Source organism: Sycon ciliatum, chromosome 7 (assembly GCF_964019385.1).
Source record: "Sycon ciliatum chromosome 7, ocSycCili1.1, whole genome shotgun sequence".
In the NCBI taxonomy this organism is placed as follows: Eukaryota; Metazoa; Porifera; class Calcarea; order Leucosolenida; family Sycettidae; genus Sycon; species Sycon ciliatum.
The window spans coordinates 28248842-28266644 of record NC_088649.1 but is presented as its reverse complement, the minus strand read 5'-3'; the positions used below and the strand labels follow the sequence as shown (position 1 = coordinate 28266644).

At 49.0% G+C, this 17803-nt stretch overlaps 2 protein-coding genes across 2 annotated transcripts in view; both read right to left on the bottom strand.

Annotated features, from left to right (window-relative positions):
• The window catches only part of LOC135821788 (uncharacterized), a 149674-nt gene that overhangs the window by 115752 nt on the left and 16119 nt on the right, over positions 1–17803 (bottom strand). Inside the window, exons 15-17 of the mRNA XM_065334785.1 lie at positions 3499–3816; positions 2804–3121; positions 2194–2313 (exon numbers count right to left, since the gene is read on the bottom strand). Of these exons, the coding sequence (XP_065190857.1) occupies positions 2194–2313; positions 2804–3121; positions 3499–3816 (756 nt within the window). The remainder of the gene's footprint in view (positions 1–2193; positions 2314–2803; positions 3122–3498; positions 3817–17803) is intronic.
• Positions 6706–17680, bottom strand: LOC135821253 (uncharacterized). Its single transcript, XM_065334313.1, has 5 exons — positions 17677–17680; positions 16641–17021; positions 15912–16289; positions 14558–14641; positions 6706–6800 (listed from the first exon to the last, which is right to left on the bottom strand). Exons 1-5 carry the CDS (start codon positions 17678–17680, stop codon positions 6706–6708), a joined length of 942 nt encoding a protein of 313 aa, XP_065190385.1.

Here is a 17803-nt window from a genome sequence, read left to right as displayed (position 1 = left end):
TGTATGGGCCGTACACAAGTGTTCCCTGTTCTTGTCTGGTGCACCGTTTGAGCTCTGTACTGATCATCGCCCACTAATCCCGATCCTGAACTCGTACTCTCTTGACCAGATCGAGAACCCCCGATTGCAGCGTTTGCCTCTGAAGCTGCGCCCGTACCAGTTCGTTGCCAGATGGCGCAAAGGCACCGACAATGCTTTTGCCAACGCTCTCTCTCGGCATCCAGTTGACACGCCTCACAGTGATGAAGAAATTGGCGAGAATCCAGCCCTCAGTGCGCCCGCTGTTCGCGCGTGCCTACGCCAAGATGATGACGGCCGTAGCGTCGACCTCCGCTTCAGCAAGCTACTAGAAGCTGCGAGAGGTGACCCTGATTATCAAGCACTCGTGCACGCCGTTCGTCATGGTTTCCCGACCAATTCGGCTAATGCCGACCCTGCTGTCAAGCCGTACTTGACAGTCCGTGAGCACCTCTCTGTGGACAGTGATCTCGTCCTTAAGGGCCAACGTGTTGTCGTTCCTCGTGCCCTACGTTCTCGCGTCCTCCAAGACCTGCATGCGGCACACCAAGGTCTCACCCGTGCTCAACGTCGTGCCCGCCAAATTGTGTTCTGGCCGAATATCTCTAACGACATCGCTAACACAGTCCGCAGTTGTGAGATGTGCCGGCTGCATGCCCCATCCCAATGCAAGGAGCCCCTCCGTGTTACCGAAGATCGTCGCCCCACTCTCCCATTCTAGTCCGTTAGTGCTGACCTCTTCTCTTGTCAAGGATGGGAGTTCCTCGTCTATGCAGATCGCCACACTGGTTGGCCCTGCGTTGCCAAACTCGGCAGAACAGCCTCGTCTTTGGACGTCATCCATGCCCTCCGCCGCTGGTTCGCAGACACTGGTGTTCCTAGAGTTCTCACCACAGATGGCGGCCCTCAGTTCTCTTCTCGCCGATTTGCCGATTTCTGTAGCTGTTGGCAAGTTGACCACAGCACGTCTTCGCCACACTTTCCGCAATCCAACGGACATGCCGAGTCGGCTGTCAAAGCTATGAAGCTCCTGATCGCCAAGACGACTGTCAATGGCAACCTCGACATCGACCTCTTCCAACGTGGCTTGCTGGAGTGGCGCAATACTCCACGCAGCCACGGCCGGAGCCCTGCCCAAGCGTTGTATGGGCGGCCACTTACGTCGTTTGTCATCACTCACCACACCAGCTTCGCCCCTGAATGGCAAGCTGAGTCTGACTCTGTAGACGCTGCCGCAGCCAAGCAGTCTGCTGCCGTTGCAGCCCACTACGATGATTCTGCTCATCCCCTCCCCCCGCTACATATTGGCTGTCGTGTTGATCTCCAGGATCCACGGTCCAAGCTGTGGCACACCAGCGGTGTCATCGTTGCCGTCGGTCACAATCGTGACTACCTCGTCAAGGTACCCAGTGGCCGCAACTACTGGCGCAACCGTCGCTTCCTTCGACCCGTAACTGCTGCTGTTATCCCTCCATCCCCAACCTGCACGCCGCCTGCTAGCAATCCTGCTGCTAAAATTGCCTCTCCTGATCCGCAACCGCTCCGCCGCAGCCAACGCCCTCGCACTGCACCTAACCGCCTGGACATCGCCTCGCATTCCACTAAGTCATAATATTATGATTAGCTATGTTAGTGCTCTGTTCTCTGCTGCGTGTGCAGTTCCTACTCGTTCTCGTACACTGTATTTGATTTCTTTCATTTAGTTGTAGAGATAAACCTGGCTAGACCACTGTTTTATCTCAGAAGAGGCGTGATTATGAAGCTCATGTCTTATCACGTGACTATTACGTCATATATTTTGCCTGTGTATTACGTCACAACCAGCATGCGCCATTTTGGACTAGTCGCCTGAAGTGCATGCTTGGCTTGACCTGGTTGTCTGTTCTTACCTGTCTTCTTCACACTTGTATCTAATTGTATCCTTCCAAACCTCCACCTGTGTCCTTGAGTGTTTGTGCATGACTGCGAAGGTAGACATCACAAGTACCTAGCCGGAAAATATAAAGACGCTCCGTAACGCATGACATTGGCAGGCCTCTATCAGCTACATGTAAAGTGCTGCAAACACAATTAGTCTCTGGAAATTGGCGTGACGAGCATAACTTTGGAGTTTCCACATCCCGAACAATTTGACTGTGCCGACACCTCTGTACTCATTACAAATTGCTGACTGACCTTGACATTGAGTTCCATTTCCGTGGTAACCTGACTTGCACAGACACATGTATCCGCCATCATTATCAATGCAGCTAGCATCCACATGGCATGGGCTAGCCGGCAAACATTCATCAATGTCTGAACACCAGTAGGTAAGCAGAATGCAAGGGGTTACTAACTGATTACATACTGCATGTAACCATGGTCAGCGTCATAACTATAGGGACAACAAAAACAATTCAAATTCATCAGACAGCTCTATTAGCCTCGATCTCAATTGCTGTGAAAACAATTTGATCTTTTCTCGGGATTATAAACACCCGTGTTGCTGTCGATTGATTCTACACACTAAGGTATAATCTATACTTGTCCAAATTCTGAAACCAGCAGAACATGTGCACAGATAAATCATGCAAACTGCTGCTGCACAGATCATTTCAGCGGACAGTGGACACTCTGGGGTGTTATGGCAGAAGCAGCAGAAAATGCGGCAACGAACGAACAAACACAAAAAGGAACTCTGACCAGCTTTCAATACCACACAAGAAAACAGGAAATGGTTTGGTTTGCAAACACTGCACACCATCATCAAGTGGAAATATCCACCGACTTTACTATTGGTACTAACTGTGGCAGTTTCCAGCTTGGCCATCGCCAGTGTATCCAACCATACACTTGCAGCTGAACGTTCCAATCACATCACTACACAAAGCGTTTTGATCGCATGTATGCAATGTGGTATTTGTACACTCATTGACGTTCTGGCACATGGGCGGTGTGCTGCTGACATCACCATGGGCTAAGCACTGTGTGGTGGCATGGCCGACAAGGCGATGGCCGGGATTGCAGACAAATGTTCCCAGTGTGTTATAGACAAAGCTTGATACACCAGCCGGTAGAGAGAAATTGCCAAATGTAGGCGTTAATGGAGTAGCGCATGTAACAACTGCAATTGAAAAATCAGACAAGACACAAACAAAATAACAGTCATTACTGGCACACGTGATCACAATGGCACAGCAATTATCGCTGTTGGCAGCAACTGGAGATGAACGAATACTCCAGCGTTCGAAAGGGTTACCCCAGGGAAATCACTTGGAAACGAGTTATGAAGCAAATGTACACAAATGTAACAAGATAATAACATAACTTTAATTCCCGTAGCTATGGCAAGGCGGCAATGCGGCAAAAAAAGAACAAACACAAAAAGGAATTCTGACCAGCTTTCAACACCACACAAGAAAACAGGAAATGGTTTGGTTTGCAAACACTGCACACCATCATCAAGTGGAAATATCCACTGACTTTACTATTGGTACTAACTGTGGCAATTTCCAGCTTGGCCATCGCCAATGTATCCAACCATACACTTGCAGTTGAATGTTCCAATCACATCACTACACAACGCATTTTGATCGCATGTATGCAATGTGGTATTTGTACACTCATTGATGTTCTGGCACACGGGCGGTGTGCTGCTGACATCACCATGGGCTAAACACTGTGTGGTGGCATGGCCGACAAGGCGATGGCCGGGATTGCAGACAAATGTTCCCAGTGTGTTATAGACAAAGCTTGATACACCAGCCGGTAGAGAGAAATTGCCAAATGTAGGCGCTAATGGAGTAGCGCATGTAACAACTGCAATTGAAAAATCAGACAGGACACAAACAAATAACAGTCATTACTGGCAGACGTGATCACAATGGCACAGCAATTATCGCTGTTGGCAGCAACTAGATATGGACGAATACTCCACGTTCCAAAGGGTTACCCCGGGGAAATTACTTGGAAATGAGTTATGAAGCAAATGTCCACGACTGTAACAAGATAATAACATAATTTTAATTCCCGTAGCTATGCAGAAGACGTTACTTTAGTAACATCTGGCGCTAGCCAGGGTCCAGACATCTTTGATTTGGTGTTTGTCTGTGGCGGACAGACCTCCGTCTGGCGCTATCCCGCACCTTACCTATCCCGTACCGCACCATCAAAGACGGCTGGCCACAATATTCAAATAGGGCTTTCAAATACAAGATCATAACGTGAAGCAACTTGGAAGAATTAGCTGCCATTGGTTGCAGCACAGGGGCCATTTTACCGATATAGGCGCTATACTTGATGTCCACTTTCGCTATCATCCGTCATAGCGAGTGTGGCCCACACCTCTCTCGGCAAACACGGACAACGTATTGGTGAAAAGACTCCTCTGACCGCTGCTTGCCTGTCAGCACTGTCTTCCACGCTTTATCTTGCGTCTTTCCGAGCGAGGCAAGCAACTCTTGCTTTGCTTCCTCGTAATTATTGCATCCAATACATATCCTCTCCGCTTTGCTACCCGCTAGCGCGATGCTCAAACGCAGCAGCTATTCGCTTTTTTCGAACTCTTTCTTGGAACAGATGTCCTCGAACAGGTCAAGATAACGCTCCAATGGCTGCGTTCCATAATATGAGGGGATTTTTATCAACGGCTTACGTCCACAGCTGTGACTGGGAGCTTCCACTGTACCTCCCATCGCACTCTCACTGGCGGCTTTACCCTCACCCTCATACGCGTTGGCAATGCGCTCGTTAACCTCCTTGAGCGTTTTTCAAACTCGGTGCGGAGCGCCTCCTCTCGCCTTCTGGCACTGCGCTCCTCACGCTCCTCGTACTGTCGGAGCCTCTGCTCCAAATGTTCCCTCAACGCATCGCCAACCAATCCTAAGCGAATTCCATTAGCGATAAATCTGGCTTCCAAATTACTTTGTTGCTCTGAAATGCTCGCTTCAATCCTGACGTGGTCGCCAAATGTTGTGAACCCTCTGAGATTCTCTTAAATGTCAGGATCAAACCACCACGCGGCACGAGCACAACTATTTACTCTTCAACAGTATATTTCTCAACGACTAAGACTCATAACACCAGCTATTTATAGCATGCAAATGACAGCGAACATGCAAAAACATACGCATATAAAACAGGACATAACAGCGTACACAGTCAAAGCCGCACACAGCGCATAATATTATAATGTATGCCATGCAGCAAACATCAGCGGTACGGCAGAGTCGAGATACAACACTGCAACGAATACAATGTCATTAGCGCGAAGGCCTTTCCCACTTGAGAACTGGTGGTTTGTAACAACTAATTAACCTCCTCAGTGACATTAGATTACTTTACTAAGCAGTGTCAAGCGATGGATACAACGCGAAAACAGTCTAAACAGGAAAGGAGAAATACATGTACATGTATGAAGAAAAGGCGATTGAAAAAAGAATGATTCGAACCACAACTCTCCTAGGGAATCAACGTTGCACCAAAGAACAAATCAGAACAAGTGAAACAATACCGCAAGCATCGTAAAGTCAGGGGGAAACAATAACAGCAGTAAATGTCAAGGTGTGATTTCTCATGAAAGCGTGCAGCTAAAGGTGAAATAGGCACTACTTCGTACTTACCGGGGCTACCCTCAATACAACATAAGTTATTGATGCTTCAACTTGTCAAGAGTACATAAACCAGAGTGTGCAACTGTGCATATCAGATCTGAAACAGCGCAGTTCGTGCACTACGTCACCCTGATGAGGTCAGCCAAGCCGCGACTTGCGTACAGCTCAAATTTTAATGTTTCATAGCCCGGAAATCAGCCAAGTTTGCTTGATTTTAGACGTCCTGTTTCAGGATTTCGGTGTTTTGTGTGACTGTGTACATCCACCGACAAGTAAATTCACCAGGCTATCCGTATCAAAAAACCGAAATCAGGACAAACTCAGTGACCTGCACCACTGCGACTGGTTACGCAACTTTTCACCGTACCTGTGGCTTACCATGCCGTCAGAAATGACGTACTGCACGAATTACGCTCCAACAGGAACCATCCCGAGTTGGACAGATAATTGAAAATCTCCAACAGAACTCTTCCTTGGATGCAAAGGATCGTCCATATTCACGAATACATAGGCATTATACATTTCCTCTTCCTGCTTTATCCTACGTGTTTGGCCTTAGTCCTGCATGGTCAATTTTATCTTATACTGAGGGTTTGGCAATTCGGGGACCTGGGCAAAGGGTGGTTATTACGATTTTATTTACTAACGGATTATGTTGTAACCGGACCTGTAAACAGTTGCATAGACCACGTTTCGCCAGGGGATTTCAGATTTCTATTTACTAACGGGATTTATGTACTAACCGGACTCGTTATAATGAGAGAAGACCTGTATTAGCGTACATGCCAGTCACATTGACCGGCGGGGTCAAAAAATTAGTACTCGAAGGTATCGAACGTGCTAAATACGACTCAGATTGCTGTTCTTTGTGAAAGCCTGAGCGCGCGTTTGGGGACCCATGAACCGCAAGCGTACCGCGTACAGCGCCAGTTGTACGTACCTTCTTGGCAATGGCTTCCTTTGAATCCCTACCATGAAGCCTACACAGGGCCACTCGAAGCAGCTCCTAAGCCTACACGCATGGTAGGGAGGCCACTTTCTCATGGAGTTGTGCTTTGAAAATTCTATACAGACCGTAAATAAACCGAGTTCACTTCTACTTACCGTAATGGCAATGGTTCCCCCTGACTCCCTCCGGGCAGGTGCATTTACCCTTGTCGTCACACTGACCCTGGTTCAAACACTTGCACGCTGCAGCAGCCATCCCATACGCACAAACAAGACGTGACACAGAGATAATGCATGGGATGTTACTCAACGAGCAGTGGAAATACAGAAATTTGACCACACAAAGTGTCCAGGTCAATATTTGAGTGACATTGGAGAGATTGATTTGAGCATGTAGGAACACTTTATAAAATATAGGTCCGCTCTACGTAAGTTTGAGCAACTTTACGTTAGCGGGCGAGGTAGCGGGCGAGTTTACACTCTACATGTGGAAAGTTGCTTCTGCATTGGGCAAGGAAACTGCATACTGTTATTCAAACCTAAACTTTAAGATTTTCTAAGCAACTTGGCCTGGGATTAGTTTGTACGCACAGTGTGCACCTGGATATATACTGTAGCGGAGATTGAAATCTGCTGGGAAGTCAAGAAGCCACGGGGCACTGAACTTGCAGCCGTGAGCACTGCTGGTCCATTCTAAACAGTGTGTACGCAAACTACAGTACGTGTACGCACTAAAAGCAGCAAGGGCGCCGGCCACGGTCATCTCATAGGATTTCAATGTCCACAACAGAACATTTACAGTACATGCAAGTGATGTTCTGTATACATTTGATCATATCAAACATGGCAATGCCTGGCCTCTGACCATGCTTCGCGAAAAGTGGTCCTCATTTCTGTTGGAGAGGCTTCGCTTTATTTCAAACGGTTATTGCAGTGAGGGAGGGGGGGGGGTATATTTAAAGAGGGGGCTTCTGATACGGTAGCTTTTCAAGTTCTGATTTTATTGTATAGATTCTGAATGAAATACATTATGTGATGTGTCAAATGGCGGTAGACACACAGACCAGCCAAAACACACTCTATCTAGCTATTAGCGCTGGTTATATCTATCAGATCTCTGCTGTTTCCCTGCTGTCTGGTTAGTGTACTTTCCCTTCTCTAAAGTGATTGCTCTCAGATTTTTTTAAATGCGCGTGCTCACACACACGCACAAGCGCGCGCACACACACACACACACGCACACACACACACACACGCACACTCACACACACCTTGACCTTTGACGCCCATCGCCGGAGGCGATGATAGCAATGCTACGGCAGAAGCCATAGCAACTTGTGCTGGGATTACACCATTCAACAGCTTGCAAGGCTGAAGAATTGACCGTCACTGTTCAGCCTGGTCTACACCATACAGCTATTTGGAGTGACATTTTCTGACCAGTGAATCCCTTTTTTTGGTCTTTTTCATTTTTTTCATTTTTTCATTTTTTTTCCCGCACACACATCACACCACATACTCCGGCATGCACTGGCTGTTGGTAACCACCCAGGAGAATGAAAGAAAAGTCAGGAAAAGTCTGAGAAAGAGAAGAAAGACGTGTGTGACCATAATCGTCGGGAATCGAACCCGCAATCTATCGATTGGAAATCGCTGCACATACCACTGCACCATATGGGACTCACACACACCTGTCCTGTCCTGTCCTGTAGAGTCACTGCCGCAAAAGGGTCACGTGATCCCATCACTGGGAAACTTGAGAAGAGAGAGAGAGAGGACACGACGCTCGATGACGCTCCAGGTGCACGGGTAGTCGCATCCGCTTGCCGCATATGCACACGTGCTGGAAGGCTGAGCGCTCCTCTGCTGTTGGTCTATGAGCCACCCTTGAACAGCGATGCCTTCCCCGTCCCCGGACACCGCGAAAGCAGCGACCACACCTGTCACAATGCGCGGCACAACATCCCTCCGCCGGTGCCGACGCTCCGGTAGTTCCAGGTGGCACTGCGGCATCCACCGTTGAGGCACACACATGCCGGACCAAGCCACCGCGGCTTCTCAGCCACCGCCCACACCACCCGCACTGACTGGCGCCCCGCTGCTCAGACACAGGCCGCGCACGCTCCTCCAGACACTTATGCCGAGCCATGTCTCCTTTCCGTGCAAAATCCCGTCCGCATACCGTACATATCACTCGGGGCGGAGGCTCAGGCACATTGTCAGGCTCTTGGTAGGTGCTGCACCACTCCGCGCGAGACTCACATGCAACATCATACCATGATGCCTCCACGCCACGGGCATGTTGTAACTGCCACCAATGTTGTACTCGCTTTCTCTACCTGCTCCCAGTCCCATGCCATCTCCACACTTATACAAAGGGGCGACGATAACTACATTTAGAAGACTATATTTGTGACAAGACGACGGAACCACAACTATACATGACGAACTCAAGACGAAGACATGATAAACTCAAGACGAAGACATCATGAACTCGAGACGAAGACTGCTTTTTACACCACAGCAACACGCGCATGCACCAACATGACGTACACACGACGTACACAAAATAACGTACTACAACATAACTCCCTCCCAAGAGTAGAATCGTCCTCGATTCTAATAATAAAACAGAGTAAAAAGAGGAAAAGATCACACAAATCACTCAATCATACCACACCAGTCACACCCAGAAATAAAATACCTCTGCCTGCACTGCAGATCATTAAAAAAAACTCTGTCCGCCCACCCAGAACACCAGCCACGATCGCTGTCACACGTGTGGGAACTGATAACCTCAAAACTCTAACTAATGCTTTACTCAACACACCACCTCACGATCACGCAAAAATTCTAAAATGTGAGAGCACAAATCATAAGAATAACAAAAAGAACAGAATCCACTGGCTCTGTGGGGGCCTCTAGTTATCCTCATAGAAGAGCAAATCAAAAAACAAACAGAACACACGCGCTGTGCGGGCGCCTCTTTACCCTCGAGGAGAGCAAATAATAAAGAACAAAAATGTTGGGAGAACAGAAAATACACAACTCACATACTCATCACGTTCACAACAACACACGTACCCTCTCACCAACGAAACTCCTCACGCCGTCTGCCATGTCATCCGCCATCTCAAGGAGCGCTGCTCAGCGTCCACATCCTCACACTGCAGCCTTCACATTCCATCCTTCTTTTTTTCTGTTTCCGTTTTTCTTCTGGGCACAGTTTTACGTCGTGTCCGGGACCATCCATCCTTCTTTTTCTTTTCCTCTTCTTCTGGGCACAGTTTTACGTCGTGTCCGGGACCATCCATCCTTCTTTTTCTTTTCCTCTTCTTCTGGGCACAGTTTTACGTCGTGTCCGGGACCACCAGTGACGACGACTGACAAGAGACGGGAGAGACGAATGATGAAGGACGAGGACGACGGACGAACTTCTTCAAGACGGACAAAACTGTGACGATAGGACGACTGGAGATGACATCGGAAACTGGGAGCGAAGGCCACGCAGGACGAATCCAGAAGTTGAGATTTACAAATTTCCATTACCGCTGCCACCAATGTTGTAACTGCCACCAATGTTGTACTCGCTTTCTCTACCTGCTCCCAGTCCCGTGCCATCTCCACACTTATACAAAGGGGCGACGATAACTACATTTAGAAGACAGAGGGTGTGCGCCTTAACCTGCAATAGTGCTCAAATGCCCGGAATGGGCAGAGCGTAGTACGCAAGAGGTACACAAAAGGAAGTATATAGGGCTGTTTTTGTTGTAACTCAGATTTTCATGGCAAAAACCAATCATCAGACAGGTCTGATGATTGGTTTTTGCCATGAAAATCTGAGTTACAACAAAAACAGCCCTATATACTTCCTTTTGTGTACCTCTTGCGTACATTTAGAAGACTATATTTGTGACAAGACGACGGAACCACAACTATACATGACGAACTCAAGACGAAGACATGATAAACTCAAGACGAAGACATCATGAACTCGAGACGAAGACTGCTTTTTACACCACAGCAACACGCGCATGCACCAACATGACGTACACACGACGTACACAAAATAACGTACTACAACAGGCACGTAGATCTCGGACAGCGCAGTCCTTCCATCTGCGGCGTGGGCCATGTGCTGGGCGACGCTGCAAGAAGGAGCCAAACAGTACCTGTTTTGGGATGCGGTTGTCCGGCATCCGCGCCACATGCCCCAACCACTCCAACCGCCGATGTGCAATTTTGTCTTTAATCGTCTCGGAGTCTCCCCAGCGCACCAGCAGCTCTTCGTTGGTGATGTGTTCGTCCCACATCCGGCTTCGAGAGACCCCGAGGATGGATCGGATGCACCTCATGCTGAAGGTTGAGAGCTTCTGCAGGTCATGCTGAAGGGGCGTCCAGCACTCAGAGCCATACAACAGCAGGGACAGAACGCAAGCATTGAATACGCACCGCTTGGTGTGCATCAGCAGATGTGGATTGGAGAATACAGACCTCCGAAGAGCACCGCAGGCCCTGGAGGCTTGGGCAATCCTTGCGGCGATGTCCCGGGACGAACGGCAACCGCTGTCCACTACAGAACCGAGGTATTTGAAATGCGGTACGCATTCCACCTCCGCTTGACCAAGTTGGAGGGGAGCGCGGTCAGTAAGCGTGATGCCGGGGCCAACAACCACAAACTGAGTCTTCGTTGCACTGATGGTCAAGCCGAATCCCGACGCCACCTCGTGAAGACAGCACAATGCTGCCCCCGCTCCAGACCGAGTCTTAGCGAATAAACAAGAGTCGTCAGCAAACTGGGAATCTGTTAGGCAATGGTGTTGGTCGTCACGGCGGGGTTTACGGTATAAATCGCTGCTGTATGCTGAGCGGAGCTCGAAGCCAACCCCGTCAACTCTCCTGACGCGGTGTTGCCACTGGGTCATCACGGCCCACATAAAGATATTAAAAAGGACCGGCGCCATAGAGCACCCCTGGCGAAGACCATTGCCAATGCTGAACGGGTCTGATAATATGTTGTTGAACTGCACCGATGCTGACATGGGGTCGTGTAAATAAATCTTGGAGTCACACACACACACACATACACACAAACGCACAAACACAAACGCAAACACACACACAAACACGTGCACACACGCACACACACACACACACACACACACACACACACACACTACTACTACTATTGACAGGTGCCAGAAATGGCCACGGCGCTCCCGAAGGGAGGTACTGTCAGAGAGGTTAGGGAAGAGGAAGGCAGTGCTTCAAATGGCGCTCCAGGTCCTGTCGCCTACGAAACTGGCGTCGATTACAGACTCGGCAATGATGTTCAAAGTGCTGGCGATCAGTCACTGTAGGGCGATTCGGGCGGGGTCCACAGCGATGGCGCTTGAGGCCAGCAGTAGACTTAAAAGTACGCTGGTAGACTGTACATACCGGGACCTCGGTAACAGGAGGAGCACCACTAGGCGGTTGGTCATCACAGTTGTCACTCTCTTGACACTTGCGCAACGCAAGCCCACTGCTGCTCCGGAGCCATCTGCTGCAGGCAGGACACTACACTGACCCAGGCTGTTGTGGTACGGGGAGCTGTCAGACTGCTGTGCACTTGTGTCGGGCCATGTCAGCGCGACGACAAAACAGGCGGTCGCAAACGTGGCACACAATCGTCTTCAGGGCAGGCTCCTTCACCCTCGCTGCTGCCGACACAATATCACGCCACTCTCCGCCATTGTTGGCCAATTCGAACCAATTGTGCACACCGGCCACAGTCAGATCAGGCCGGACAGCGTCCTTCCAGCGATGTCGGGGGCCGCAAAACGGGCGGGTTCGTGGGAGATGAGTGAAGAGCAACTGCTTGGGTAACCGATTGTCATCAAGCCGAGCTAGGTGCCCAAGCCACTCCAAGCGTCTTCTCTGTACCAAGCACGACAATGAGGTGAAGTCCGTACTGCTGACATGCCTCCTCTGTAAATTAGGGTCACCCCACTGTGCGCGTAGTTGCTCCAATGTGATGTGTTGCTCCCACTGGCGGCCGCGCGAAATGCCAAGGATTGACAGTAGGTTGGCGTGATGGAACCTGTCCAGCTTGTCCAAATCCGACTTCAATGGGGTCCAACACTCTGAGCCGTACAAACTGTGGTGAGAACACACTCCACGTACAAACGCCGTCGAGAAGGCAGGTTCAGGCTCTGATCATGCAAAATCCGCCGAAGACAGCCAAAGGCCCTTGCACCCTTCGCAAAGCGGCTCTAGACATCGGCATGAGCTCGCGAATCCGGAGTTATGACAGATCCAAGATAGGGGAAGGAGGTAACAGCTTCAACCCTTTCATTGCCAACTGCCAGACCAGAACAATTAGTGGTGGCGACTCCATTGCCTGCGACTAGCAGCTTAGCCTTCGTAATGCTGACCGTGAGGCCAAAGCTGGATGCCACATCACGGAAGGCGGATAGGGAGAGGTCGGCTGCAGCACGAGTTGTTGCGAGTAGGACGCCGTCATCGGCAACATCAAAATCATCAGCATGTCCAGTCTGAGACTATCAACGTCGCCCAGCTGCACGGGGAAACAACTGCCCATCAATCAAGAAGCTGAAATCCACACCAGATTCGATGCCGCGCTCCCTGAGAACAGACCTTTACCGCGCTCCATCACCAATCCGAAATACAGGTTGAACAGCACAGGAGCCATGGCACACCCCATCCGCAAACCATTTTTGACAGAGATCGGATCGGTACAACTACTAGCAACACGAACAGGCGCCGTATGCCCATATGGCACGACTTCACGAGAGCCACAGCCTGAGGGGGGACACCGAGCCGAAGCAATGCCTGCCACAGAGCCTCACAAGGCACAGAGTCGTATGCTTTGCGGAGGTCCACAAAGACGCAAAACAGTTTCGATCGATGCTCATATGATTTCTCTATCAGTTGGCGGACAGAGAAGATGGCATCAGCACAACCACGGTTTCGCTGAAACCCACACTGCAACTCCGGTAGCTCATCCTCAGCGAGCACTTGCACCAGATTCTGCACAACCCTAGCAGCTAGCTTTCCCACAACCTCCAGCAATGCAATTCCTCACCAATTGTCGCATCGAGAAAGGTCGCTCTTCTTAGGTATGGGGATGAGCACTGCATCACGCCAGTCATGCGGTATGTAACCCTCCGACCAGATTAAAGCAGGTCAAGGAGGAGTGGGTGGAGGACGGGCACACCGACTTTCAACAGTTCAGGCACGATCTGGGACATGCCACCAGCTTTGCCGTTCTTCAGATGTCTCAGAGCATGGGTCAACTCCTCTCCCGACAGTGGCAGCGTTAGCGAGTGCATGATCTCCCGCTGGGGAATTTACTCGAATACCTCTGCATCGTAAGTACTGCAGACATTCACAACACCGAGAAATGCCCGTGCCATGTGCCCCCTGCTCTTGCACAGATCCACAGACGTCTCCCCGAGTGTTGTGGATAGCCTGTACAGATATTGGCTTAAGCCCACCAAAACAGCGCTGCACGTCTCGGATGGCAGACCACACATGATTGCCGCTGAAACGTCCCCGTTGCACCACTGCCGCTTTTTCCGTTAACCAGGTGGTCTTTGAATGCCGTATACCAGCCCGAGCCTGGCCACGAGCCTCCTTGAAAGCCCTGTGGTCATTCTGATGGCCAGTTCTGACCCACAGGTCGTATAGCCGATTACGGGATGCTAGTAGGGGCTCCAGTGCTGGGGCACTATCACGAAACGAGTTCGGTACACGCCGCTTGTCTCGGCCAACCACCTCCCCAGCCACATCGACGGCAGCCGACTTCACAGCATCACACACACACACACACACACACACACACACACACACACACACACACACACACACACACACACACACACACACACACACACACACACACACACACACACACACACACACACACACACACACACACACACACAATACACACACACACACACACACACAAAGAACTTAACGACTTGCTGTCTTACCCTTTTCACAATATTCTCCATACGATGTTGTACGGTTACACATACAAGTCAGGTTTGGCGCAAGAACACCGCTCTCACAGAACTCTGTGCAAAAAAAGAAAGCAAAAAGTCAATTGCATTGCACTCTGACAGAATCTGACAATAGAATGTGGAAAACCCAAAATGATGGCTTGGGCTGCGTTCGTTTTGAGCTACCTGGTAGAGTAAAGGAGAGTCACCCTACCGATAGAGGTAGATGGTAGAGGCAAGTGTACGAACGCTGCTCTACCAGATCTAGTAGTTTACACGATGTGTACGTGAAATGTTTCTTTTTTTATGGAGTTGTATACAATCCTTGATCTTGCTGGAAATCCCGTAGCTCTACCAACTTCTACCGGATTCTACCAATGTTTTCCCGGTAGAGCCGGTAGAGGAAAGTAGAATCTACCCTTTTGAGAAGTTTTTTTTTCAAAAAACGAACACCTCTACCGAAAGAAGTAGTTTCTACCCAAACCTGTAGATAAAAAACGAACGCCCCCTAAGGCTGTGTTTACACGAGAAATTTCAACCCGTGTCGAGTTCAGCCCGGGTTGAAAGTCTGTACGATAGACAAAATAGGTGAGCGTTTACATGTAAACAGTTGACCCGGGTCAAATACTGATATGCCGCTAAAATTCCACTTCTAGAGTCCTGTATGGTCACGTGAGTCCGTTCCCTGCGGAATTTGCATGTGCAGTGCTGTTCAAACTTGGCGCGAGATATTCACAGAAGTAGGGTAGTACGATATCTTTGACCCAGGTTGAAATCAACCCGGGGCGAAATTTCAACCCTGGCCAAGCGCAATGCGTCATGTAAACACGCCATTCGTTGTGTGCGCATGGCGGGTTGAAATCTGAACCGGGTCGAACTCAACCCGGGTTGAAACGCCTCATGTAAACACAGCCTAATCCAAAAAAGTCAACCTTCGTTAGAGACATCTTCGTCGCCAAATTGTTATGTCACCTTACAGAACAGTATTCTTTCTGTACTTGAATCCTTGCATGCTCCAACAAAAGATCACAGTCAAAGTAGATTTCTTTGTTAAGTACAACTACAATCAATCCCGGGCATGCGCCATAAATGCAATGATATGCGGGGCCAGGGGGAGAGAGTAACAGCACTAACTGTGCTGCAAGGACATGTTGGCACAGGACAGTTTGATGCACAGGACATGTTGAGACAGGACATGTTGGTGAACAGGACATGTTGGTGAACAGGACAAGTTGGTGAACAGGACCAGTTGGTGAACAGGACATGTGGGTGAACAGGACATATTGGGATAGGACATGTTGGAACAGGACATGTTGGCACTGGATATTCTTATCCTCTCACTTACTGACACAGAGGATTCGGGCTCGCGTAGTGCTTGTGGTGTCTTCATAATTCATAGTTATTGGCCGTCTTGAATAAAAAAAATGCGAAAACCAATGCCAATGTCTAATGTTTTCAAATGTTACGGTTCTGTAAAGGGAGCGGCCGTTCACCCGGATTGGTTTCACGTGGAAAGGTGCGTTCCAACGCTTATGAAGAATACCCAACTTGTTTAGCCAGGGCGTTCGAAGTAATGCATTGTGATGTGTTCGCAGCCAGTCCTCGTTTATGAGGTGAAGTCCGTACTGCTGACATGCCTCCTCTGCAAACTGCTCAGTGATAATGGTTGTGAGTGCTGGTGTTGCAGCGGCGTATACTGAATCGTTGATGTGGATCCACTTGGCTGCAAGACAAGTGCACAAACAGTCGTGGTTAGAGAAGATGTACAATAAAAATTGTGCAATAAATCTGAATAAAGGGTGACCCAAAATCTATTATTTTATGCCGTGCTCAATAAAACCCTATCAAATAGAAAGGTCAGCGGTATATTTTTACCCCCTTAACATAACCAGGTACAGGTATCGGGCAATATCTGCACACCTACAATGGGAAACCCAGATTGTACTCACTATTGCCGTCGCCTCTCTGTTTCAGTCCTCTAATCTCTTCGAAATCATTTTCGACCCTATCCATTCTTTGCTGGCTACTCAGCATCTCTCTCACACGTTCCTTTGATCACAATGCAATGGCCTACCTTCGCAGATGACATCATGATGGCTTGTTCCATGTCTATCATGTGATTCTTCTCCTAAGCCGTTCTTGCCCTGCTTGTAAATGGTGGTATACTGGCCTTTCCTCTTGTACGATGTCCATATTGTGATAGGGCTGCTGTAACTGCTCGCTATCATCTCGTTGAGCAATGCTTCCATGCAGTAGCGCACTCCAAGCGCTAGCCAGGTGAAGGCATGAAAGTCAACCAAGTTGTAGCCTCTTCTCCTGCACATATAGTGGGCGTTCGTATAGTTCGCCTTCTTCTGGCAGCTGGCCTCGTCGAGTTGTGGATAACAAGGCAAGCTGGCGAGAGCCGTCCAGGTGTACACTGCCTTGTCTGTACCCAGGCAGTTCGTTTGGAAAGCTGAACAGAATACAGTACATATGCAAAACATATTCAGGTACAGTAGAGCACAGTGGCAACACACTTAATAAGGTATATACTTCCTGCCTAGGGATACCGTGATCCATTTCAAGTACATACCCCATTTGTCGGAGTAAAATGGGCCACCAAGCATAATTTACCCCCCCCCCCCCCCCTCTCCTTTGACCCAAGGTTTGGACATTCAAGGCATAATTGGAGTACAATGAGCAGCCTAGATTTGAGAAAATTATGCATTACAAAGGCAGTATTATAGTGCGACCATTCAAAATTTTAACATTTCACAGCAGCCTCTGTAGCAAAAAAGTGGTATGGGTGAACTGTGTGCCATAATCATCGACTCGAGTACTATTTGAGAAAACTAGCGAGCATTCGACTGAATACGAGTATTCTATTGACCAGACATAAAACAATGCACGCCTACACTCTTGCAAAACCAAACGTAGTACACCCGGTACGCATGATTGTAGTCTTGCTTGAAGCCTAGTTCGGGAAATACTCGCAACTACTGTGTTATTCTGCTAAGTAGGGACAAGTAATATTACATGTTGGGGGTCATACTACTGACAGTAGTTTTTGCGAAACAACGACTCGCTCATTTCAAATTTTCAAGAGAGGGATTCAGTATTGGACATACTCATATTACCCTAACAGTAAATGGTGTGTTTGGTTGGTACAAACTAGAACAGAATCGAACAGCTGGTGCACATGGAGCAGCCTCATGCCAACCAAACGGTACTCCAGAAACAGAGCACATTTTTTTG